We start from the raw sequence: 25,085 nt of genomic DNA, 5'->3' as shown, positions 1-25,085 counted from the left end.
GTCTGTTCAGCCTGTCACCAAGAGGTGGCATTAGAGCAACACGTACAGTGCCACTTGACGTGAACGAAGAGACTTAAACAGCCTAACATCTCACGCCTAAAGGGAGCCACCTTTGTATGGAGAGCCTCCTGGGTTAAGAACTAGTCCTAGTAAGCGGGGGCTGCATCCTGAACTCCTCTGTCATCTGCGAGACCCAGCAGAAAACGTTTAAAATGAAGGGGCGCCTTATATAAACAAAACCAAGGGGCAGAGAAGAGCTCTGGGACAGAATCAGGGGGCAGCTCCTACCTGGAGCCAAAGGGCATCTTCTCTGTGGGGCTCTCTCACCTGACCCTGAGCTGCCACTGCCACCCTGGGGCTCACAGATGGGTGCTACTCTGGCCTCAGGCCCTGGCCTCCGTCTACCTGCTGCTCAGCACACAGGGTGAGGAAAAGATCTCACCACCATGTTGCCAAATAAAAAGGGAAGCAGATCACTCCACTGCCCAGGGAAAGTCATTTTTTGCTTATTTTCTGCTTAAAATCCATCTTGTCAACTTCTACCTTTATTCTAAGGTTAAAAATCCACCTCGTAGGTAGCTGTTTCAGAAACCTTTTTTTAAAGTATGCTCTCAGCCTAAAATGGGGCTTGAACTCATAACCCCTGGGGTCGAGTTGCATGCTGTACTGACTAGGCCAGCCAGGCACCCGCCCCTCAGGAACCCTAATCTTAAGAATCCCCACAGATGGTGAAGCACCTTCATCAGGGAGGCAGCCTTCCCAAATGCTCCATTGTTTGGAATTCTACTTTCTCTGCCACTCTCAGCTCAGTAATTTCTTCAATTCACAGACTGACTGATTCTGTGATTTTTTTTTAAGATTTTATTTATTTATTCATGAAAGACAGAGAGAGAGAAAGAGAGAGGCAGAGACACAGGAGGAGGGAAAAGCAGGCTCCATGCCGGGAGCCCGACGTGGGACTTGATCCCGGGCCTCCAGGATCGTGCCCTGGGCCAAAGGCAGGCGCTAAACCGCTGAGCCACCCAGGGATCCCCTATTTTGTTTTGTTTTTTAAAGATTTTATTTATTTATTCATGAGAGAGACACAGAGAGGCAGAGACACAGGCAGAGGAAGAAGCAGGCTCCATGCAGGGAGCCCAATGTGGGACTCGATCCTGGGACCGTGGAATCATGCCCTGAGCCGAAGGCAGACGCTCAACCGCTGAGCCAGCCAGGCGTCCCTGTTTTGTTTCTTAAATGGAGAGAGAATCTTTCTTTTTTTAGAGAGAGCTTTAAAAAAAAAAAAAAGATTTTATTTATTTATTCATGAGAAACATAGAGCAAGAGAGGCAGAGACACAGGCAGAGGGAAAAGCAGGCTCCTCGCAGGGAGCCCAACGGTGAACTTGAACCCGGGACTCCAGGATCACAACCTGGGCTGAGGTGGCACTAAACCGCTGGGCCCCCTGGGCTGCCCCAGAGAGAGAGAGAATCTTAATTAAGCAGGCTCTGTGCCCAGTGTGGAGCCTGATGTGGGGCTTGATCTTACAACCTCGTGATCATGACCTGGACAGAAATCAAGAGTTGGATGCTTAACTGAGTGAGCCACCCAGGTGCCCCATTAAGTTCCTCCATTGAACTTGGAGTCACATATTGAACAATATACATGGCCTGCCTTTTCATACAATGTATTTATCAGATTATTTTTTAATCCAACCACTAGCAAGTAAAGAGATTCAAGGTTAACAGTTTGGATGAGATTCATTTCCACAAATGCCTTAAGCTCACAATGAGCAAGTCTTTTGTCAAAAATCACAGAATCAGGGATCCCTGGGTGGCTCAGTGGTTTGGTGCCTGCCTTTGGCCCAGGGCACGATCCTGGAGGCTCGGGATCAAGTCCCACGTTGGGCTCCCGGCATGGAGCCTGCTTCTCCCTCCTCCTGTGTCTCTACCTCTCTCTCTCTCTCTATGTCTATCATAAATAAATAAATAAAATCTTAAAAACAAAACAAAACAAAACAAAACAGATGAACATAGGGGAAGGGAGGGAAAAATAAAACAAGACGAGATAGAGATAAACCGTAAGAGACTCTTAAGTCTAGGAGACAAACAGGGTTGCTGGAGGGGAGGTTGGGTGGGAGGGATGGGTTAAGTGGGTGATGGGCATTAAGGGGGGGGCATGTGATGTGATGAGCATTGGGTGTTCTATTCAACTGATGAATCACTGACCTCTACCTCTAAAATGAATAATACATTATATGTTAATTTATTTTAAACTTAAAAAATAAAAACAAATTTTTAAAATAAAGATTGTCTCCCTCTGCCCCCCCCAATAAATAAATAAATAAATAAATGGAATGTAATGCAAATGGAAAAAAAATCTGAATACCTGTTATCTCAACAAGGTATGTGAAAGGGTAACACATTTACCTAGGAATAATCCTGTTAGTTTAAAATTGATAAAATGAAGAAAAAAAGGTTTTTTCCAGTGACATATGGGGCTAATTCTGGAGCTAGTCCATCCAGTCATTTTGACATTCTATCGTCTGCTCAGCCCTGCTTAGCCCAACACACTAGGAAACAAAGACAGGTTACAGCATGGCAAAGCAAAGACGCAGGGGTTTCGCTAACATATTCCGCTCCTCTTAAATGGAGTTCTTAACTGTTAATGGAAAAACGCTGGGATGCCTGGGTTTACAAATAAATAAATAGGGACGCCTGGGTGGCTCAGTGGTGGAGCGTCTGCCTTCGGCTCAGGGCATGATCCCAGGGTCCAGGGATTGAGTCTCACATCAGGCTCCCCACAGGGACCCTGCTTCCCCCTCTGCCTGTGTCTCTACCTCTCTCTCATGAATAAATAAAATCTTTGAAAATAAGTAAATGAAATATATTTTTTTTAAAGTTAACTTTCTTCCATGGAAATTTTCAAACATATACAAAAACAAAAAGACTAGCATGGAATGCAGCCAATGTCATTCAACAATTACCCATATAAGGCCGAAGTTGTTTTTCTTGCCCCCCACCCTGAATCATTCATTCATTCATTCATTCATTCATTCATTTAGAGTGAGTGAGGCAGAGAGAGAGAGCACAAGTGGGGTGGGGGGAGCAGAGTGAGAGGGGCAAGCAGACTGCCCACTGAGCAGAGAGCCTGATCCAGCTGGCGAGACTCCATCCCAGGATCCCCCGACCCGGGCTGAAGCCAGATGCCCAACCCACTGAGCCCCTAGGCACCCCACCCTGAATTATTCTGAAGAAAATCCTAGACGTAGCACTCCATCCGTAGTCAGTGTTTCCAAATCTCCAAAAGATGAGGGCCATTCTTGATTATCAATAATCTGCTAATAACATCAAATATCCATTAGTGAAGACATTTCCTCAACTGGCAGATGGATGTTTTTTTAGTTTGCTTATTTGAATAGGATTCTATGGAAGGTCCATATACCCACAGGTGGATGATGTTTCTTAAGTCTTTTCTGAAATGTAAGTTCTCCCACCTTTTTTGGTCTTGATAGGTTCTGTGTGTCCCATAGGTTTCTCCCACTATGCTAAGTGTGTCCTCTCAGTGTCCTTTAACCAGTCCTCCTTCCCTTGCTGATGGAGAGGCTGATAGGATTCTGCTGTGCCTTTAGCTTCTTTTGTCGTCATCATCATCCACCTCCCCCCATCAAGAAGTAGCTGAGCTCCTCCACCCGCACTGTTACCTCCCAGTTTCCCATCAACTTTGTAAAACACAGGCACCAGGGTTCTAGAAGTGATGAAAAGTGGTTCCCACAGGCACAAAGGAAACAAGTAACGCTCTACTAAAGTGTACTCACACCCAAGACACCACCACTACAGCCTAGAACATTGCCCAATCTAGAACAAAGTCAATCGAAATTACAGCTAGTTACACAAGGGATCTTTACCCTAGCTAAGCCAGCCTCCCAGTCAAGAAATAAAGGAAACTGTCACTAATTGCCAAGGCTTTCTAAGGCCCACGGCCATGAGAAGTGACAGTGGGCAGGACAGATTCCTAGCCACTGAGAAAACTGGGACACCCAGGTACCCCCATCTCTTAACCCGTCATCTCCAAATCCCTAAGCCCTCTCCTCCCTAGCCCTGAACATGCCCAGCTGGAAAAGTAACATATCCTGCCCTCCTTCCATAGACATGTGTGGCCATGTGATTTAATTCTAACCAGTGAAAGGGGATCCCTGGGTGGCGCAGCGGTTTGGCGCCTGCCTTTGGCCCAGGGCGCGGTCCTGGAGACCCGGGATCGAATCCCACGTCGGGCTCTCGGTGCATGGAGCCTGCTTCTCCCTCTGCCTATGTCCCTGCCTCTCTCTCTGTGACTGTCATAAATAAATAAAAATGTTAAAAAAAAAAAAAAATTCTAACCAGTGAAGGGACGCCTGGGTGGCTCAGTGGTTGAGCATCTGCCTTGGGCTCAGGGCATGATCCGGGGGTTCCGGGATCAAGTCTTGCATCGGGGTCCCTGCTTCTCCCTCTCCCTGTGTCTCTGCCTCTGTCTCTCTCCATGAATAAATAAATAAAATCTTAAAAAAAAATTTCTAACTGGTGAAATGGAGGCAGAAGTTGTTAGGCGTGACTTCTAGAAAGGCTTCTTAAAAAAGAGAACAAGCAGGTGAAGGTGTCCTTTTGCCTACTCACCTTCTTCCTCCTTTACCTGAACTCTTACCTAATAAGTGGAGCTTAAGCAGCCACCTCGAGGGCATGAGGCTGAAAGTACTTCTTGTTCAAATTTCTTCTATCCCTCCCCTCCCTGCTAAGGTTTAATGTGAGATTATACTCCCCCCCACCTCCAGTCTATAAATCTGTCCACTGTACTCGCTTTGACCAGTGGAATGTGGGCAAAAGTGACAGTGTACTAACTGCAAGCAGAGGCTCTGAGAAGGACAGTGTTTCCATACTGTCCTCAGACTTCCATAACGAGAGGAACATCCCTCAGTAGCCACTGTCCCTTCAGTCTGGGATCTGGAATAAAAAACAAATAGAGCAGACCTGAATCTGATGCACTGCCTAGAGAGAACTGCCACAGCCAACCTACAGATGGCATGGCAAAAAGGAAATATTTGTTGTTTCGGACACAGAGATCTTGGGGCCGTCTCTTGCTGAAGCAAAGGCCGGCTAAACAGATCCTTAGATGACAATGTGGAGAGAAGGAAAAGTTATTTCCCTCCAGGTTTTTTCTTTCCTCTGTGGAAATACGTTGGTAGTTTTTAACAAGCATGAAATACTACACCAATGCCTTTTCTTTTTTTTCTTTAAAGATTTTATTTACTTATTCATGAGAGACACAGGGAGAGAGAGAGGCAGAGACAGACAGAGGGAGAAGCAGGCTCCATGCAGGGAGCCCGACGTAGGACTCGATCCTGGGTCCTCAGGATCAGGCTCTGGGCCAAGGGCAGCGCTAAACCCCTGAGCCACGCGGGCTGCCCACCAATGCCTTTTCCATCTGACCACAACTACTTCCCTCCTCCAACTGCGAGGGCACAGAATGGATCAGAACATTATTTGACACAGAGAAAGACACTCTCTGTCTTTCCTGACACTCAGGCCCACACTCCCTAATCCCTAGTTAACAGCCATCATCAAAAACATAGGCCCTAACCTGAAGCCAAAAGAAATGGCAGACTGTGAAGCTCCAGAGCCTCAAGCTCCAGGCCCTCATTCTCCCACAGAGACATCCCCACAGGATCAAAAACTAGCAAAAACAACCTTACAGGAGCTCCAAAAAAATAGCCAAAGGCCTACGGCAACCAGGAAAACACCCAGCCAAGAAGCCATGCTCAAAATGGGAGATCTATCCTTTGAACGGCCTCCACGCTGGTGATCCTAACACATCTACAGGATCTTGCTACTTCCCTACTTATGTACCTTCGCAAGCAGTCCGCAAGGTGAAATTTGAATGTGGCTTCAGCAGAGCAAGGCCCTCCACCATTTCATCTCATCTGTTCCATCAATTCCACACCCTGGTGATGACTTCCAAGTCCTCATACCTACTAGACACTTTCATGACTCCGGTCAGTCTTGCCTCTCCTCCCCTGCCCGGAAGCTGGCCAGCCCAACCACCAAGATCCAACTCACTCATCGCCCCCAACCTGCAGCTCTCTGTAACTTCCCTTTTCAAGCTTTAGACGCTGTGCTTCGCAATGCACCTGCTTTCCTATCCATCCTCCCTACATGTAGGCACCTAATTCCATGCTTACACACATACACCAAATACCTAACATATAGGGCAGCCCGGGTGGCTCAGCAGTTGAGCACCTGCCTTCAGCCCAGGTCGTGACCCCAGGGTCCTGGGATCGAGTCCTGCATCGGGCTCCCTGCATGGAGCCTGCTTCTCCCTCTGCCTGTGTCTCTCATGAATTAATAAAATCTTAAAAAAAAAAAAAAAAAAAAAACTAACATACTGCCTGACCGCAGACACTACTTAGTATTTCCGAATTAAACATTCTCTCCTGACCCCTCCCCCCCAAAAAGTAAATAAATAAAATCTAGACTCCTGGAAGCCTCTTCTCCCGTACTGTTTCTGTCTCGCCCTGCCTATCTTCTTTCAATTTAAGGAAACTGCGTAAAACATCTTTTCTGAAAATGACCCTTACGATTTTTTTTTTAAAGATGTTATTTATTTACTCATGAGAGGCACACAGAGAGAGAGAGAGGTAGAGGCACAGGCAGAGGGAACAGCAGGCTGCACGCAGGAAGCCCGACGCGGGACTCGATCCCGGGACCTAGGGTCACGCCCTGGGCTGCAGGCGGCGCTGAATCGCTGAGCCCCCCGGGCTGCCCGGCCCGTTACGACTTCAAGGCTCCCTGGACACGGACTGAAACTTTCCAGCTCGGATACTTCACGAGCTGTGTCTCTGACCTTGCCACACCAGTTCCAAGAAAGGCCGCTCAAAGATAAGCATGTTATTCTACGAACAGCTTTTCAACTGACGTCAATTAAGCGCACCCCGGGGCGACCCGGGCTAAGCCAGGCCGTCTCGGGGTTTCGGGGCAACGCCAACACCGAGCCCCCGGAGGTCCGGGGTCCGAGGCTTCAGGCAGCCGGCACGTGTAACAAGAGGCAAACACCGTCCCGGGCTAACGGGGTTTGCGATTGTTCTGCAGACTGCAAGGGCCGCCCCTGCGCCCCAGGACCACGACGCGGGATCCGCAACAACGCACAGGGCCGGGCAAGCCGACAAGTGCAGGCGGGGACCCCGGGGTCGCTGACCCAGCCTACCTGGTAGACGGCAGAGCCCAAGTCTAGCTGGGTGCCCAGCCTGCCCGGAGAGTCGCCGTGATAAGCGCGCGGCCGGGGGATGAGGGCGCGGGCGCACGGCCGTGGGGCCAACCTCAGGGCAGCCCACATGACGGCCGGCACGGAGCGACGGCTAGCGCTAGCCGCAGAGCCGCCCGGGCAGCCTCACGCTTGCTCCTCCCCCGCTCCGGCTGCCCCGCTCCGGGAGGCGGCCCCTCACCGAGCCTCCCCGCGGCCCCCGCCGACCTACACCGCTCCCGGACTCCCGCCAGCCATGGCGCGCGCCTGCGCACGCCGGGCGTCAAAGGTCGTCGCTGCGCGCCACGCCCCCTGAGCTCGGCCAATCAGGGGCAGAGGCGCAGTCCCGCGAGATCCGGTCGCCACGCGAGTTCCGGAGCTGCGCGGCCCGGGGGCGGGGCCACGGGCCGGGCTGCGCCTCCGGAAGGGCAGGGCTGGAGGGGCGGGCTTCCGTTTCTTAGGTGTGCCCTTTGGGTTCATTTTGTACCTGTTGTTTTCTTTTTGTCCTTTTTTTGTTTTGTTTTGTTTTTAGATTTTATTTATTCATGAGACACAGAGGCAGAGACACAGGCAGAGGGATAAGCAGGCTCCCTGCAGGGAACCCGATGCGGGACTTGACCCCGGGGTCACGACCTGGGCCCAAGGCAGATGCTCAACCTCTGGGCCCCCCAGGCGCCCTTTTTGCCCTCTTAATAGAAGGGGACTGGGAACTTGAAAAAATCTTACCCTTATAGGAGAGCTGGCAACCGAACAGGAATCAGGCTGTCCTAAGAAACAAAAGTCCTTAGAGGAGATGCATATTTACTCATCCAACAAATGTTTTTTTTCCCGTGTCCCCTGTGTCAGTTGCTCTTCTGGCGCTGGGTCTTAACAACTTGGCGAGTCTTCCAGCTTCCTCTTCAAGTGTTTTTGTTTGTTTCGTTTTGTTTTTGTTTTTGGCTAGTTACGATCGGCTTCTTGAGATTCCGTATTAACTTTAGTATGGGTTTTTCTGTTTTCTGCAAAAAAAAAAAAAAAAAGTCACTCGGGTTTTGATAGGGGTTACATTGATCTGTTGCTCACCATCGTTAGTGTTGACATCTTAACAGTATTAAGTTTTACAATCCATGGACACGAGATGTGTTCCCATGTATTTGTGTCTAATTTCTTTTCTCTTTTTTAAATTGTATTTACTTATTCATGAGAGACAGAGAGAGAGAGAGGCAGAGACACAGGCAGAGGGAGAAGCAGGCTCCATGCAGGGAGCCCGATGCCAGACTCGATCCCAGAACCCCGGGAATCATGCCCTAAGCTGAAGGCAGCGCTAAACCGCTGAGCCCCCTGGGTGCCCCTGTGTCTCATTTCTTTCCATAATGTTTTGTGGTTTTCATCATGCAAATCTTACACCTCCTTGGTTAATCCTATTTTATTCTCTTGAGTATTGTTGTAAGTGGGATTATCATCGTAATTTCCTTTTCAACCTGTTACTAGTGTGGAATGCAGCTGATTTTTGTGTGTTGACTTTATATCCTGCTGCTTTGTTGAATTCGTTCATTAGTTATAGAGTTTTGGAGGGGGAGGTTCTTTAGGGTTTTCTACATATTTGTCATCTGCAAAGTGATTGTTTTACTTCTCCCTTTTCGCTTTGAATGCCTTTTATTTCTCTTTATTTCTTCCCTAATTGCTCTGACTAGGTGATATTTGCTGTCCATCAAGAATATGTCAAGCTTGGAGATCAGCTCCTCCACCTTCAGTCAGAAGATGAAATTGCCATTATCTCCCCCATTAGTGGAGGGTAGTGCTCTGGAGCCACTTAGGAAAGATCTGAATGAAGTTGAAGAGAAACCTAAAGATATAATAAAATTCACTGCTGAGAACCTCTCCATAGATGAAGTCTCACAATTGGTGATTTCTTCACTCTGTGGTGCAGTCTATTTGTAGGGACTACAAGAAACAACTTTGAAGGGAAAAAAAACTCATTAGTTTAGAATATGAAGCATATCTACCGATGGCAGAAAATGAAATCAGAAAGATCTGTAGTGACATTAGGCAGAAATGGCCAAACACATAGCAGTGTTTCATAGACTTGGCTTAGTTCCAGTATCAGAAGCGAGCATTATCTTTACTGTGTCCTCGGTCCATAGGGCCTCATCCCTCCAGGCTGTGAGCTATGCCATTGATATTTTATTTATTTTTCAAGATTTCATTTTTATTTATTCATGAGAGACTGAGAGAGAGAGAGGCAGAGACACAGGCAGAGGGAGAAGCAGGCTCCAGAGGGGAAGCCCAATGTGGGACTCCATCCCGGGTTTCCAGGATCAGGCCCTGGGCTGAAGGCAGCAGTAAACTGCTGAGCCACGCGGCTGCCCTGCCATTGATACTTTAAAAGCCAAGGTGCCCATATGGAGAAAGGAAATTTATGAAGAATTATCATCATCTTGGGATGATGCTTTTGGGAGCCCGATGTGGGACTGGATCCTGGGATCCCAGGATCACACCCTGAGCTGAAGGCAGACACTCAACCTCTGAGCCACCCAGGTGCCTCGGTATTAGTTCTTTTTTAAATGTTTGGTAAGATTTACCAGTGAAGCCATAAAGTCCAGTGCTTTTCTTTGTCAGGAGGCTTTTGTTTTGGTGTTGGTTGTTTGTTATTGTTATTGTTTTTGATTACTGATTCGATCTTCTTACCATAGATCTATTCGAATTTTTTCTTTGTGAAATAGTCTTGGTAGATTTTTGTGTTGGTAGGATTTGTCCATTTCATCTAGTTACCCAGTTTGTGGGCGTACAGTTGTTCATAGTGTTCAGTTTACTTTTTCTTTTAGGGAATACAGTATGTCAACTTACAAAATGGAAATAAAGATGTTTTTACCTCTTTCTCTCATAAATGATCTCAAAGCAACAAAGGAATATAAAAAAGAATCCATATCCTACCTTCAATTAAAATAGGAGATATGGGATGCCTGGGTGCCTCAGCTGGTTAAGCAACTGACCAACTCTTGATTTTGTCTCAAGTCATGACCTCAGAGTCATGAGATTCAGGCCCTCATCAGGCTCCACACTGGGTATGAAGCCTGCTTGGGATTCTCCCTCCCTCTCTCTCTGCTCCCCTGCCCCTTAAAGGTACAGGTACATACACTCTCAATAATAATAATAATAATAATAATAATAATAATAATAATAATGGAGATATATGAAGACAGCAGGCAAAAAAATAGGAAAAATAATTTTTTTCCCCAAAGATTTTATTTATTTATTCATGATAGAAACAGAGAGAGAAAGAGAGGCAGAGACACAGGCAGAGGGAGAAGCAGGCTCCATGCCGGGAGCCCGATGCGGGACTCGATCCTGGGTCTCCAGGATCACGCCCTGGGCCAAAGGCAGGTGCCAAACCGCCGAGCCCCAGGGATCCCCGGAAAATATTTTTCCAGGGATCCCCGGAAAAATAAATTTAGAAGGAAAAGAGGAAGCTGATATCTAAGTGCTTGCACTGGAAGATTAAAAAAACAAGTAAACAAGTTGATTTGCCTCCCGGAAATCCCTACAAGGCTCGGGAATTGGTGGTACTGGAAAAAGAGGAAGGTGTGGGTGGGTGTGGGGAGCAGTGGTAGAAACCAGGAAACAATGAAAGTACTTGAAAATCTGTGTCAGAAGCAGTTAGAACCCTAGGTTTTCACTCCCACTTTGCCCAGAAGTTAGGAGATATATTTTATCTGGAGAAACTGAATCTCGGATGTTCCTTTTTTTTTTTTAAAGATAATTTATTTATTTATTCATAGAGACAGAGAGAGAGAGAGAGAGAGAGGGAGAGAGAGAAAGAGGTGCAGAGACACAGGCAGAGGGAGAAGCAGGCTCCATGCAGGGAGCCTGACGTGGTACTCAATCCCAGTCTCCAGGATCACGCCCTAGGCTGCAGACGGCGCTAAACCACTGCGCCACCGGGGCTGCCCTCGGATGTTCCAAATACAGGAACAGTAGGCAAGAGTGAAGCGCCAGATTGAAATCACCAAGATTAACTAAAAGTCTGGAGGCCAAGTCAAGAAAGCTCTGTTCCCCAATGCCCGTTTTCCTCCGAGTTCTAAAATGTTGGCTACTGGGTTTTAATAGGAAGGCATCTGGAGAAACCTTGCCACCTCACAGAAAGGATAGAGTGATATTTGAGGTTTCCCAGTGGAGAAGCACCTTGGAAAATAATACACCTACAGTGTAATCTACAAATTAACGTGTCCTATCTGCACTTCAGGAAGCTTGTAAAATCTCCCAACTTTTTAGAAACTTTCTCTAACATATGCATGGATAGCCAAGGATCAACAGGCATTGGAGCAAAGTCTTCAAAATGAAAAAGACCCCCAACACAACCAAGAAAACCTCAGAAGAAACCAGCAGTACAAGGAACAGAAGCAACTGGAACATCCTTAGAGAAATGAAAAAACATTGCACTTGTGAAACAAGAACAGGATTATGAAAAAATTTCTAAGCTTTTGGAAGTAAAAATGAGATTAAGAATTTTTTAAATCTATAAAAAGGGAAGGAAATGTGGAAATAAAATTTTAAGCCTCATTTCCAATTTAAACCTTGGCTAGAGGAATGCCTGGGTGGCTCAGTGGTTGAGCAGCTGCCTTCAGCTCAGGTTGTGATCCCAGGGTCCTGGGATCGAGTCCTGCATTAGGTTCCCTATAGGGAGCCTGCTTCTCCCTCTGCCTGTGCCTCTGCCTCACTATGTCTCTCATGAATAAATACATAAAATCCTTTAAAAAAATAAACTTTGGCTAGAAAATGTAATCAAAGCTAGAGATTACAAGCTTTGTAGACATTTAATGAGAAATTATTAGGATGGGAAAACATGTTATAAGGAGACTAGATACTCTGCTAGCCACCAAATTTATTAAATGAGAGGTTAGCAATTATTTCCTGGTTGGCATTAAATTTAAGTTTATATCTAATGTATACTTATTAAAAATTTTAATAGTTTATGCTTATCCTGTGTATCTTATTATAATTGAGTTTCTAAATCTGTTTGCTATAGTCAAATAGCGTTCTATAATATTGAAAGGCCTGCTTTAATAGAGCCAGGCTTGGTTTGAAAACATAAGACTATGAATGGATGTTATAGAAAATACCATTGTTAAAATCTTAATTGTAATAAAAAAATCAATTATTTCTTAATATCTCAGCAATAAACAATTAGAAAATAAACATTTTAAAGACCATTTATAATGGCATCAAAGAACACCAAGTACTGGGGCACCTGGCTGGCTCAGTTGGTAGACCATGCAACTCTTGATTTTGGGGTTGTAAGTTTGAGCCCCATGTTGGTGTAGAGAGTACTTAAAAATCTTAAAAAAAAAAGTACTTAGGAGTGTATCTCACAAATGAGGTGATACTATGTATTTACATAAGAGAAATAAAAACATGTCTACAAAAGAATGTTTATATAGCTTTATTTAAAAAAACAGCCAAATTTGCAAACAATCCCACAGGAAAATGGAAAGAAAATTCGGTGTGATCATATTATAATATGTTATATTCATAAAATGGAATACAACTCAGCAACAAAAGCAAACAACTACTAACAGGGATGAATCTCAAAAACATACTGAGCAAAAATAATCAGATACAAAAAAAATAAATGCATCATATGTGATTCCACAAAGTTTAACACCAGGTGAAACTACTCTTTGTGGATGACCAAGGAGAAGGGGTTTAAGGGAACTTCCTAGGGTGTTGAACATGTAAGATCTGTATATTTTATTAAATGTAAACTATGCCTGGGGCACCTGGGTGGCTCAGTCAGTGAAGTGTACCTTCAGCTCAGGTCATGATCCCGGGTCCTGGGATCAAGCCCCACATCAGGCTCCCTTCTCGGCAGGGGAGTCTGCTTCTCTCTCTCCTCTGCTGCTCCCTCTGCTTGTGCTCTCTCGATCTGTCAAATAAATAAATATGTTTCTTTAAAAAATAATAAATGCAAACTATGCCTTAAAAACACTAATAAAGAAAACAGTGTTGATTCAAAATTATGAACCAAGTCAAAGGATGATGGTTTTACCTGATGGCTCATTCTGTGATTTGATTCTACAAATGTGTTAGAAGCATCAAGACTGTCTTGGCCTTCTCTCTACCCATTCTGTGATTACCAAAGTCACTTCTGAAAAGAAATAGATGCTTACATTTTTCTCCAGAAATCAAAATTGAGACACTCTTCCCCTCCCCAAAACAGGATAACAACAACAAAAGTGAAGAAAAGAAAGGAGAGAGGGAGGAAGAAATGGGAAACAGTATAGAAAAGATAACTTACAGACCCAATAAAAGTGCTAAAAAAAATGATTAATAGAAAGGACAGACATGAGAACAGTGAAAATGGAAGGGACAAAATTATCAAAACAATAATACAAGAACATTTCCCAGAAGGGAAGTAAATGAGTTTCCCTATTAAAAAGGTCCATTAGTATTCAGCAGCATGAATGTAGGGGCAGGAAAGATGGACGGGCTTACACCAAAGTTCATTAGTGTGCAGAATATAGCAGGTCAAAACACTGTAAACAGGCAAGCCACATTCAAAGGAGAATCAGAATGGCACGAAACTTTTATTTTTATTTTTATTTTTTTTAATTTTATTTATTTATTCATGAGAGACACAGAGAGAGAGAGAGAGAGAGATGCAGAGAGAGGCAGAGGGAGAAGCAGGCTCCATGCAGGGAGCCTGATGTGGGACTTGATCCTGGGACTCCAGGATCATGCCCTGGGCCAAAGGCAGGCGCTAAATCGCTGAGCCACCCAGGGATCCCCGGCACGAAACTTTTAAACACGGACAACTGGAAGACGATGGAACATGCCTTCAAAATGACATAAAAATTATTTTCAAATTATTTAGGAATTCTATTCATAGCCCAACTAAGAGTAGAATAAATTTCAGACATTAAGTAATGTTACCACCCATGTATCCTTTTGCAGTAAATAGTTGGAACATGTACCTCCCCAAACAAATAAGGAATGACAGTGAAATGGGCTCAAGAAACATCTAAACCAGGAAAGAGAGGCAGGAGGTTCACAGAGTAATGGCACAGAGAAGTCTCATGATGACAGCTGTGTTGCACACAGAGACCTGGAAAGCCCCTAATCTAGTTCACAACAGGAAAAGCAATCTCTAGAAAGTTTTCCAGGAAAAAAAAAGGAGAAAACAGTTTAAGTGATGGTTTGACTATGTGCAAAATTATACGCAGAGGCATTTTACAGACTTGCTAGAGGGTGTGGAAAGTTAAAAGAGGGTAAAAAAAGCAAATTAAAGAGTGAAACAAATATTAACTCCAAGAAAAACAAATGCTTGTCCCATAAATGTCACCTTAGTACATAAAGTGGTACAGCACTGAATAATTACGATTAATACAGTAACAACAAATATGGATTAAACCTTAGGATTAACATATAGGAAGGGGAGAGTTTTAAGAAACCCAAAAATCTTAAGTACCAGTGACAGTCAATTAACAATGTAATGTCTCATATTTGTGAACAAGAGATAACAGAATAACCATATTTAGAAGTAGGTAATAACAGAAGAAACAGCTTGTTTGAAATCTAGCACTACTTAAGCCATGTATACTAATTTTTTAAAATGCGAAATAATGCATTACTAAAAGGTCAGTACCATGCCTACATAATAAATGGCAGCCTGTTGTTTTAAAAAAGTGAGTTCTTAAAAAGTCAGACCAGGGGTGCCTGGGTGGCTCAGGCGGTTCACCATCTGCCTTCAGCTCAGGTCATGATCTTAGGGTCCTGGGAACACGCCCTCTGTACGGCTCCTAGCTTGATGGGGAGCTTGCTTCTCCCTCTCCTGCTCCCCCTGCTTGTGTTCTTTCTTTGTCAAATAAACTTAAAAAAAAAAAATCTTAAAAAAAAAAAAAATCAGACCAGTTGTACAGAAGCCCAGTTATTCCTGGCACTGAAGCCAAAGAGAAATATTTCCTATAGATTCTCATACATAAGATATTGGGTGAAATAATTTTTTAAAACTCTGTAATATCATTATAGTAAAAATAACAATTTCTTTAGGCTTTTATTCTATTTCACGTAAAGTCCCTCAACACAAGCAGACAGAATGGAGGCAGCGCATATATATAGCTTTCTGATAATCTGACCAAATTCAAGATAAAAATTCTGTCGACTTCAAAAGTCCAGGATTCTATTATATCCAGGACTAAAGTTTCCCATTTATCTTTCTCTACAGAGAAAACAAAGTAGGAGGAAAAAAGAGCAAGAGATTGAGTTCTTTTACCTAAAAATTCATGATATAAGGAATAAATGAACAAGAAAGCAACCCTTCACAGGTCCTAAATGGGACGGAGGGGAAGTCTATTCTTTACTCTTGCAAGATCAAAAAAATTTCCTTCACAGCATGCATATAAGACAAAAGATTAATTCTTCAGTTCTATTTTTATGAAAGGAAGGAAGTATACACTATAGGAGAAAAATGGACGAGTTTTGGTTAAACATTAATATCTTTAAGTCATTAGAAAAGAAAAAGAAAAAAAACAAATAGTATAAAATAACTTTTATTTACATAATTTATATCTATAGAACATAACTGCTTTCTTTAGAACAAGAAAATTTACAAATGACAGATATTGCTTTTTTGTCAAAAACTCCTTCAAGTAAGAGTATACATAGTCACTTCTATTTCAAATAATGTGGTGGTAAACAGTGAATATTCGTATTATGTATGATCTGTGCCTCAATCATTTACCAACAATTAGGCTTTTAAAACCATCATGTTGATCACTTGCTAATATATAAGTATTCAGGACAAAAAGTCAAGAAAACAAACACCATTATTCATACCTCCTTTAAGATTTACAAAATAATTCTTCACAACATCATCTTTACATGAATCAGATATAAACAAAGGGTGTGGCTAATTCTTTCCACCTTATAAAGTAAATACAATAATTGAGTTTCTCATTTTCCCCAGATTAGCTTTAAGGATATGATAGGACAATTTAGCTTGGCTGACTTGATTCTCTTACACAATGAATGCCCAAAGATAGAATTATTTCTTATATAGTGAGAAGTTACATCTTCCATAAAATTAATTCATTGTAGATGAGCAAGAGATGGATATTAACAAAGTTAAAAAATAAATATTACACTAGGGATAAAATAATAGTTTAACTGTGGCAACCTAACATCCAAACTAACATTAAATGAAAGAAACTCTTTCAGAATATGAGACCTTAAAAAATTTATAAAAACAGGGCATTAAAATAGTAATGTGATTTACTACCATGATTTTTGTGACATATTAGTCACATGAAATAAATTAACACATACCTAATTGAGAATTTCCACTCAGATTTATAGATCCTCCTTTATGACAAAAAAGTTAAATTGTAAATTTCACTATAAAGTAATGAATAAGAAATGCTTTGATAGCAATTTTAGGATTATTGTTACACTTGCTGAGCCATATCCTATTTTACTAATGAACTTGAAAATTGGCCACTATTTTTCTCAATATACAAACACAATTATCTAAACATTAAAATATTTTCCCAGTTAAAATACTGATCATTTTGTAATGAAATCAACAGTTTTAATTGTGATGCACAACTTATAACTGTCAATGACAAATAATATGTCATAGATAAAATGTCAGCACCTGACGGTAAGAAAATTACCATCCAAAGTAGGGGTCAAACTAAAAAGCCCATTCCAGCTATGTCAACCACTTCCGTATCGTCTGTAGCTGTTTTCACACTGAAGCAGCAGAACTGAACAGTTGCCACAGAAGCCATGTGGCCCACAAATTCAAAAATACTTTGCAGAAAATGTTTCTGATTCCTGCTCTGAGGCTTTTCAAATAAAAGAATAAATCTGTTTTTAAGAAGTTTGATTGGAACCACCGAAGATTTCCTTGGGTGGAAAATGGAATTACATAAGTAAATAACAATATTTGAAAATTAAAAACAACCCTTAAATTAATACTGATGATAATCACTGTACTAAATAAAGTCTTATCATCTTATTTTCTGTTTTTTTTTTTTTAATTTTCTGTTTTAACATCACAATTATGTTCTGTGCTTAAAGGCCTATGTGTTCCCTAATCAAAATTTAATGGGGATAAAAAAAGCTATCAAGAAATTAGTTTTAAAAAAAGGAATGTGTGTGAGTGTATACGTGTGTAAAAGGGACTGAGTTTTCTATGTGAATCACCCTCATAAATTAAAGGTTTTTTTCCCCATACAAATCCTGAGATTATCCAAAAAACAAGAAAAACAAAACTTCACAGTACAAATTCAATATACTAAACTATGAGAAAAAAAATTGCATCTAAAACATATATACTATCCAAATACTTTTAGTGATATAACTTTAAATATCTTTAAAATTAAAGAGGGAAAGGGACAAACATAAATTTGTCAATGTCTTCTTTACCCATAATCTGAGTGGTGAAAATAATTAAAACTGAATATTCTTTTAAATAAAAAACTTTAAAAATAAATAAATTTTTTGATGTTTCATTTTTATAAATAAGTTTAAATACTACTTGTTCAATTAGGACTAATGTTACATCAACATGAATTAGAAAAATACATATTTTCCAGTCAAATAGCTGATAATAGAAAATTTTTAACATTTACCATACTAAAGTGGAGTTTCACAATATGCTCTCGTATACTGAGAGGCAACTGAAAAGGCCTTCAGCAAAACAAACAAAACACAAAACAAACAAAACCAAAAAAACAGAAAAAAACCTTTACAAAAGAAGTTTGTTACATGTTAAATACAATCCCACCTCCAAATATGTCGGCACTGTGATTTATACAGACATTTATCCATAATATTCCAACATGTCCATGTGTGTTCAGCACAGGAAGAGTCAAAATGTAAACAAGAGAAGCTATTTCTGTCTCAGGAACAGTCTTATTAATTGCTTTGTATTTCCAAAATGCTAAATCAATCAGAATGAAAGGAACCTCAGCAATGTTTTCCACTGATTATAAAAGCTTCAAATCAAGTTCATTAAATATTCAAAATCAATCTAAAGAAAAACAGCCATAGATGTTCTTTTCTAAATACTGCTTAGTTGATAATTTGACTCTGGAAATCCTAGATATAAAAACCAAAGCCAAAACCAAACCAAACCAAACCAAACCAAAAAAAAACAAAAAAAACAAACAAACAATTTTATTCTGTTTCATCTACTTCAATAAAGATATCATTAAAGAAATATTCAGAGACTGTGGTTGGCTCCTCTTCAGGTACCCGGTTTTGGACACTTTTACATTCTTCTTTTGGTAAGGGACGATCACAAGAAACCTAAAACGATAATTAAAAAAAATATGCAATATAACATTTATGTATTGGATAGTGATCATCTAAATTGATTCTGTCTTTGAAAATCAATACAGTGATAAATATTAAGAGCTTTAAATATGTTCATATGCTTTAACCCAAAAATTTCATGTCTATGCTTTTAGGGAAATAATACTAAACATAGTAAACATTTTATGAATAAGATAACCTTTGAAGCATTAGTTAAAATAACAAAACTGGACTCAACAAGCCTGGACATGATAATAGGCACGATTAGATTATAGTGTACACATGATCCATTATTTTACCCTAATTTCCATGAAAAAAATTTAATACAGAAAAATGTAACACTATCAAAACTATAATGAAGAATTTTAATAATCTGCATAAGAATATACAGACCCACAAAACAGAACAGTATCCCCAGGCAACTACAAAATAAAGCAATCCTATCAAAAGTTAGCCTTTTTTTTTTTTTTTAAGATTTTATTTATTCATGAGAGACACAGAGAGAAAGAGAGAGGCAGAGACACAGGTAGAGGGAGAAGCAGGCTCCATGCAAGGAGCCCAATGTGGGGCTCGATCCCGGGACTCCAGGATCACACCGTGAGCTGAAGGCAGATGCTCAACCGCTGAGCCACCCAGGCGTCGCAAAAGTTAGCCTATCTAGAAATCTATAAAAAAATTAAGACAACGTGGTATTGGCATTAGAACAGACTTATGTATTAATGAAAAATGAAGACTAGAAATAACCCCCACGCATATAACTGCAAATTCAGTATCTGAGAATAGTTAGGTTATTTAATAAATAATGTAGGACAACTGTATAACCATCTCAAAAAAAAAAAGTCGAACCTGTACCTCACCAAAATAAATTCATCTATGTAAAAATTTTTAAAAAATCTCTGCATGACAAAAACTACTGTACGTAAAATCAAAAGACAAGTGACATATAGGTTAAAAAAATTACAATCTTTATCACAAAGGTTTTTTTTTTAAGATTTTATTTATTTGACAGAGAGAGAGCAGGCACACAAGCAGGGGGAACAGCAGGCAGAGGGAGAAGCAGGCTCCCCACAGAGCAGAGAGCTCAATATGGGGCTTGATCCCAGGACCCTGGGACCATGACCTGAGCTGAAGGCAGAAGCTTAACTGACTGAGCCACCCAGGCGACCCACAAGGGTTTTCTTTAATATAAGAGCTTCTACAGATCATCAAGGAAAAGAGTAATAATGTAATTTTTAAAAAAATATCAGACATATTGGACAGATGGTTCATAGAGAATGCATAAATGATTCAAATATATGAAGACGTACTCAACCTCATTCATATGCTCATTAAATCTATGAAGAATGACAAAAGTGAAAAAAAGATCTCCAAGACATAGTGTTATAGTGAAAACAGCAAGGAAGATAACAGTATGGTATTATTTATGAAAAAAAGAAAAATATTTATATATATATATTTTTAAAGATTTATTTATTTGTGAGAGACACACAGAGAGAGAAGCAGAGACATAGGCAGAGGGGGGAAGCAGGTTCCTCGCAGGAAGCCCGATGTGGGGACTCGATCCCAGACCTCAGGATCACGCTCTGAGTCAAAGGCAGACGCTTAACTGCTGAGCCACCCAGGCATCCAAAAAAATATTTATATTTGTATACACATATTGTATGTCTGGAAAAGTAAACCTGAAGCTGATTAATACCATACACTTATAAAAAGGGGAAACTAGGAAGCTAAAGGACAGACGTGGAAAACTTCATACTGTCAACTTTTTTGGTAAATCATGAATTTTAAACCTTGGAATACATTACTTATTTCAAAAATAGTAAAATAGCAATTTGAGAATAATGTTTAGAGTCTTGCCTCATACTCTTTACAGAAGCCAAGAACCATGATTTTTTTGTTTTGTTTTTTTTTTCTAGAAAGAGTACACACACACACACACACACACACACACAAGACAGGGAAGCAGGACAGGGCCAGAGGGAGAGAGAATCCCAAGCAGGTTCCACAGAGCTCCATCTCAGGACTCTGAGGGACGACCTGAACTGAAACAAAGAGTCAGACACTTAACCAAAGGAGCCACCCAGGCACCCCTGAACAGGGTTAGCTTTAAAACTGATTACTAAATGTTTTATTATCTATGGAGAAAAACCTTCCTAATCATTTAAAGCAATATAAGAAATTGTAAAGAAGGGTAGTCCGGGTGGCTCAGTGGTTTAGCGCTGCCTTCAGTCCAGAGCCTGATCCTGGAGATCAGAGATCGAGTCCCATGTCTGGATCCCTGCATGGGGCCTGCTTCTCACCCTCTCCCTCTCTCTCTCTGTGTCTGTCCTTCATGAATAAATAAAATCTTAAAAAAAAAAAAAAAAAAGTGTAAAGAAAAAAACAGATCTGACTAAACATTTAAAGCTTATGTATAGGGCAGCCCTGGTGGATCCGAGGTTTATTACCGCCATCACCCCAAGGCATGATCCTTGAGACACGGGATTGAGTCCCATGTTGGGCTCCCTGCATGGAGCCTGCTTCTCCCCCTCTGCCTGTGTCTGTACCTCTCTTTCTCTGTGTCTCTCATGAATAAATAAAGTCTTACAAATAAATAAATAAAGCTTATGTATATACTAAAAACCCTACAAAAATTAAAAAGTAAATGAATTTTTAAAAATTACTTGCAGTAAAGAGCTAAGAGGTATGTGGCTTTCTTACATAAGAATCTCACATAAATTGGTAAAGAAAACTACCTAGATCCCAAAAGCTCTAAATCAGTGAAAGACAGGAACAAAAAAGAAAACAAAGAGAAAAAAACCTAGTAAACATATGGGAAAAACCTAGTCACTAATAACTAAAGAGGTGCAAATTAAACAAATGAAATTACATTTCCACTCTCTATTATTGTATTAAGTACAAGTATTCCTCTTGAGGCTCACGCTATCCAAGAGATGGTCACCAGCCTTTTCTGCATGGAGATCCTACGTAACCAACACCCATATTCTTTCAAAGTTTTTGAAATACTAGCTCATGTATTTTTCCTTCCCACAAATTGCCATATGAACATCTTCAGAATGCAGAGAAAGGAAACATGCAAACAAATTCTAACTTTACCATTCCTTGCCTTTTTTTTTTTTTTTTTTAGATTTTATTTATTTGAGACACACAGAGAGAGGGAGAGAGAGAGAGGCAGAGACACAGGCAGAGGGAGAAGCAGGCTCCATGCAGAGAGCCCGATGTGGGACTCGATCCCGGGTCTCCAGGATCACGGCCTGGGCTGAAGGCAGCGCTAAACTGCTAAGCCACCGGGGCTGCCCCCATTCCTTGAATTCTTATGGGTATCAGGACATCTCCCTAAATGCAAATAAAACTCTAGCACTGTTCTGTTTTGCTTCCACAGGTCAGAAAGTTCTTTGCATTAAAGGAATGGCAATTCAGCGTCCATTTATGGCTAGCTTAAACGACCTTATATTAAAGGAGCTGCTGGAACTTCCTACCTCAGCAGCTTATCTTCTTCTCTTATAGTGAGGTATGATGGGGAGGAGATAAACAGGAGATGCTCTGAAATAACTTCTGACATCCAAATGAAAGTACCAATTGGCATGTGTTTCCTAGTTGCGTATGATTTCTAGCCCATTCCATACAAATAGTAACACAGAACAGTTACCACGCACCTGAGCTGCTGAACTGTCAATACTCTCAGACTGAGTATTCACAACACTTGCAGATGGAAGCGGGTCAGAGGACTCATGGACTTTTTTCTGGCTTTCATGGAGTGGATTTGATCTTTTCAGATTCTGTCTTGGTGCAGGTATAAGAGGCCTTAGGCGTTTCTTATTAGAAACATGAGTAGGTTCATCAGACTCCAAACTATTCCTTGAACATATTAAAGACAAGAATCCCAGGGGCCTCCTGCCAGGCCTAGAAATGCAAACGTAAAGATATTTAATACCAACTTCTTCCATGATGGTTAAAATGGCACATGTGACAGATACCACCTTAGTGGCACCAGCGTATCTTCTAAATATCATTATTATTTTGATCATTGTACCAGTAGCTGCCAATGTAGAGTTTCTACCTAAAAAGTTAGTCTCAGTTAAAGTCAAGCTCTTATTATATGGAATATTGTATTTATCTGAAGAGTCTTATCAAAATGTTGACATTACTGAATTTCCTTAGATGAAACTCCTTCCCTTTACATTACTGACAGAGGAATATATTTATTTTTTTTATTTTTATTTTTTATTTATTAATGATAGTCACACACAGAAAGAGAGAGAGAGAGGCAGAGACACAGGCAGAGGGAGAAGCAGGCTCCATGCACCGGGAGCCCGACGTGGGACTCGATCCCGGGTCTCCAGGATCGTGCCCTGGGCCAAAGGCAGGCAGGCGCTAAACCGCTGTGCCACCCAGGGATCCCGAGGAGTATGTTTAGAAAACACTATCCGTAGTACTGAACTTAGTCTTTACGTATATGTCATATCTGTTGCATATATATTACATTTACGCTTTGAGAAAGAGAAAAGGAGAGAAACATTTGTTAAAGATAATCTCATGGTACCTGGTTAATGGGGTTTTTGAAGATGATGTGATGCTAGTCACTTGTTCAGACTTTGAAGCAGCACAAGTTTTCTCTTCCTTATCAGACACAATCCTCTCATCCTGAGGTAACTGTGATGTACTCTTTTCTGTATGTGTATCTGTTACTTTATCAGGAGATCCAGATCCTATATTCTGTAAAGTTGGTTCAAGTTGTTCTTTCTGAGGTTCTGGAGTTGTATGTGTGCTTCCTGAGGTAGGGAAGGTATCTTGTGCTGTGTAAGACTCCCCTTCAAAAAATGAAGACAACTGGTAAGCACAGAGAACACATACTGAAATTTATACATCCAATTGAACTGCAACATTTGAAGGAAAAATCATGACATTCTTCCATAAACCTATTGTAGTAAGAGTAGGCTAAATGATAAATTAATATGTAAGTTATCTATTAAGAACATTGTAGCTGGTAAAAAAAAGTATGGTTACAGTTTCTGCATTCAGATAAAAAATAACCGTATCAACATATCAACATATTTTGATCTGGAAAATCTTTCTCCATAAATGTATCTTCAACTAGCAAAATGAGAGTTATCACTTTCTAATCTCTAGATAAACCTAAAGAACTATAAAAACTTTTTTATGCTCAGCTTTCTAATTCCTAAAATATAGTTAAGCTTTTATAGAAAATCCTGTAGCCACATGGTTTTCTATTAATTACAAGATTAAAGTAGCTTCTTATGACTATGAAAGTGCCAAATCCAAGATCTCAGCTAAGAAGAAAAACTTCTAATAATAAAAGCAAGATTCTTGGAGAAAGCAAGCAAGACTCTTCTTTAATTCCAAATTTGAATAGATGCATCAAAAATAATCCAAAAATAGCAAAATATCACAGTAAAATTTATTTCACTTACCTGTTTCCTCGGAAACATTTATCATTTCCTTTGAGCACACCTGTTTTAAGTAAATTTACAAAAAAATAATTTAAAAATCCATTTATCATGTAAATCGTTCTTGCCTTTTTTTTTTTTTTTTTTTTTTTTAAATAAAGCAAGCATGTGAGATACAGAAAGCTATAGGGTAAAAGATATCTCCTGGAAATTCTACCAAACATATACGAAGAATACATTGCTACTGTTACTGAAACCGTTCCAGAGCACAGTGAAGGAGGGGTGAATTTCCAAATGCTTTTTATAAACCAAGATTAATATTAATTCCAATTCCAATTAATATTAATTCCAATTATAACCAGTACAAAAATATAATGAATTAGTACAAGCATAATTCAGCAACACATCGAAACACTAACACATGATAATCAAGCAGAGTTTTTTCAGGAATGCAAAGATGATTCAATATGAGAAATCTAATATAATTCAAAAGAAGTGAGGAGAAAATAGTGTCTTAATGTAGGGAAAGTGTCCAAAAATGTTCATGCTTGAAAAAAAGGCATTTTCTTAACACCATAAACTATAATTACTACAATTCAAAAACCAGAATCCCACATCATAAACACTGGAAATATTCCCTTTTAAATTAGGAATAAGAAAAAGATGTCTACTATCAGGACTATTTTCTGACATTTTTTTTAGTTTATTAGGCAATATAGAAAAAAAAGAAAGAAATTAAAGATATATAAAGTACACAAGACAAATTAAAACTGTATTTGCAGATGATATATGACTATTTACTTAGAAAGCCCAGCAGAATCAAGTGAAAATGTACTGTATATAAGGGGAATTCAGTAAGCTCTCTACATAGAAAAGAATTCAATGATAATGGCAACAAAAAAGATAAAATTCTCCTTAGGAGATAACCTAATAAGAAATGAACCAGAATTTTATTTTATTTATTTATTTAAGATTTATTTATGAGAGAGAGACAGAGAGGGGGGGGGGGGCAGACACAGGCAGAGGGAGAAGTAGGCTCCTCGCAGGGAGCCCAATGCAGGACTTGATCCTGGATCCTGGGATCAGGCCCTGAGCCAAAGGCAGATGCCCATCTGCTGAGCCACCCACGCACCC

The 25,085-nt window shown here is 40.6% G+C and overlaps 2 protein-coding genes across 5 annotated transcripts in view; both read right to left on the bottom strand.

Annotated features, from left to right (window-relative positions):
* The window catches only part of MCCC2 (methylcrotonyl-CoA carboxylase subunit 2), a 73,207-nt gene extending 65,703 nt beyond the window's left edge, over positions 1-7,504 (bottom strand). The window contains exon 1 of the mRNA XM_077898118.1: positions 7,213-7,504. Within this exon, the coding sequence (XP_077754244.1) occupies positions 7,213-7,341 (129 nt within the window). The 5' untranslated portion in view covers positions 7,342-7,504. The remainder of the gene's footprint in view (positions 1-7,212) is intronic.
* A 5,527-nt stretch (positions 7,505-13,031) lies between these two features.
* BDP1 (BDP1 general transcription factor IIIB subunit) overlaps positions 13,032-25,085 on the bottom strand; it is a 91,472-nt gene continuing 79,418 nt past the window's right edge. For 2 of the 4 annotated variants that reach the window (XM_077898113.1, XM_077898112.1), the window contains exons 36-39: positions 23,976-24,015; positions 23,087-23,354; positions 22,200-22,446; positions 15,758-18,537 (exon numbers count right to left, since the gene is read on the bottom strand). In XM_077898113.1, the coding sequence (XP_077754239.1) occupies positions 18,406-18,537; positions 22,200-22,446; positions 23,087-23,354; positions 23,976-24,015 (687 nt within the window). In that variant the 3' untranslated portion in view covers positions 15,758-18,405. Of the gene's footprint in view, positions 13,151-13,273; positions 13,373-15,757; positions 18,538-22,199; positions 22,447-23,086; positions 23,355-23,975; positions 24,016-25,085 lie in introns of those variants that run through there. The other 2 variants (XR_013380055.1, XM_077898114.1) reach the window with 2 other exon arrangements.

Source organism: Canis aureus, chromosome 5 (genome assembly GCF_053574225.1).
Source record: "Canis aureus isolate CA01 chromosome 5, VMU_Caureus_v.1.0, whole genome shotgun sequence".
Classification (NCBI taxonomy): Eukaryota; Metazoa; Chordata; class Mammalia; order Carnivora; family Canidae; genus Canis; species Canis aureus.
Note: the sequence above shows the minus strand (reverse complement) of the source record. Positions and strands in the feature narration are given on the sequence as shown.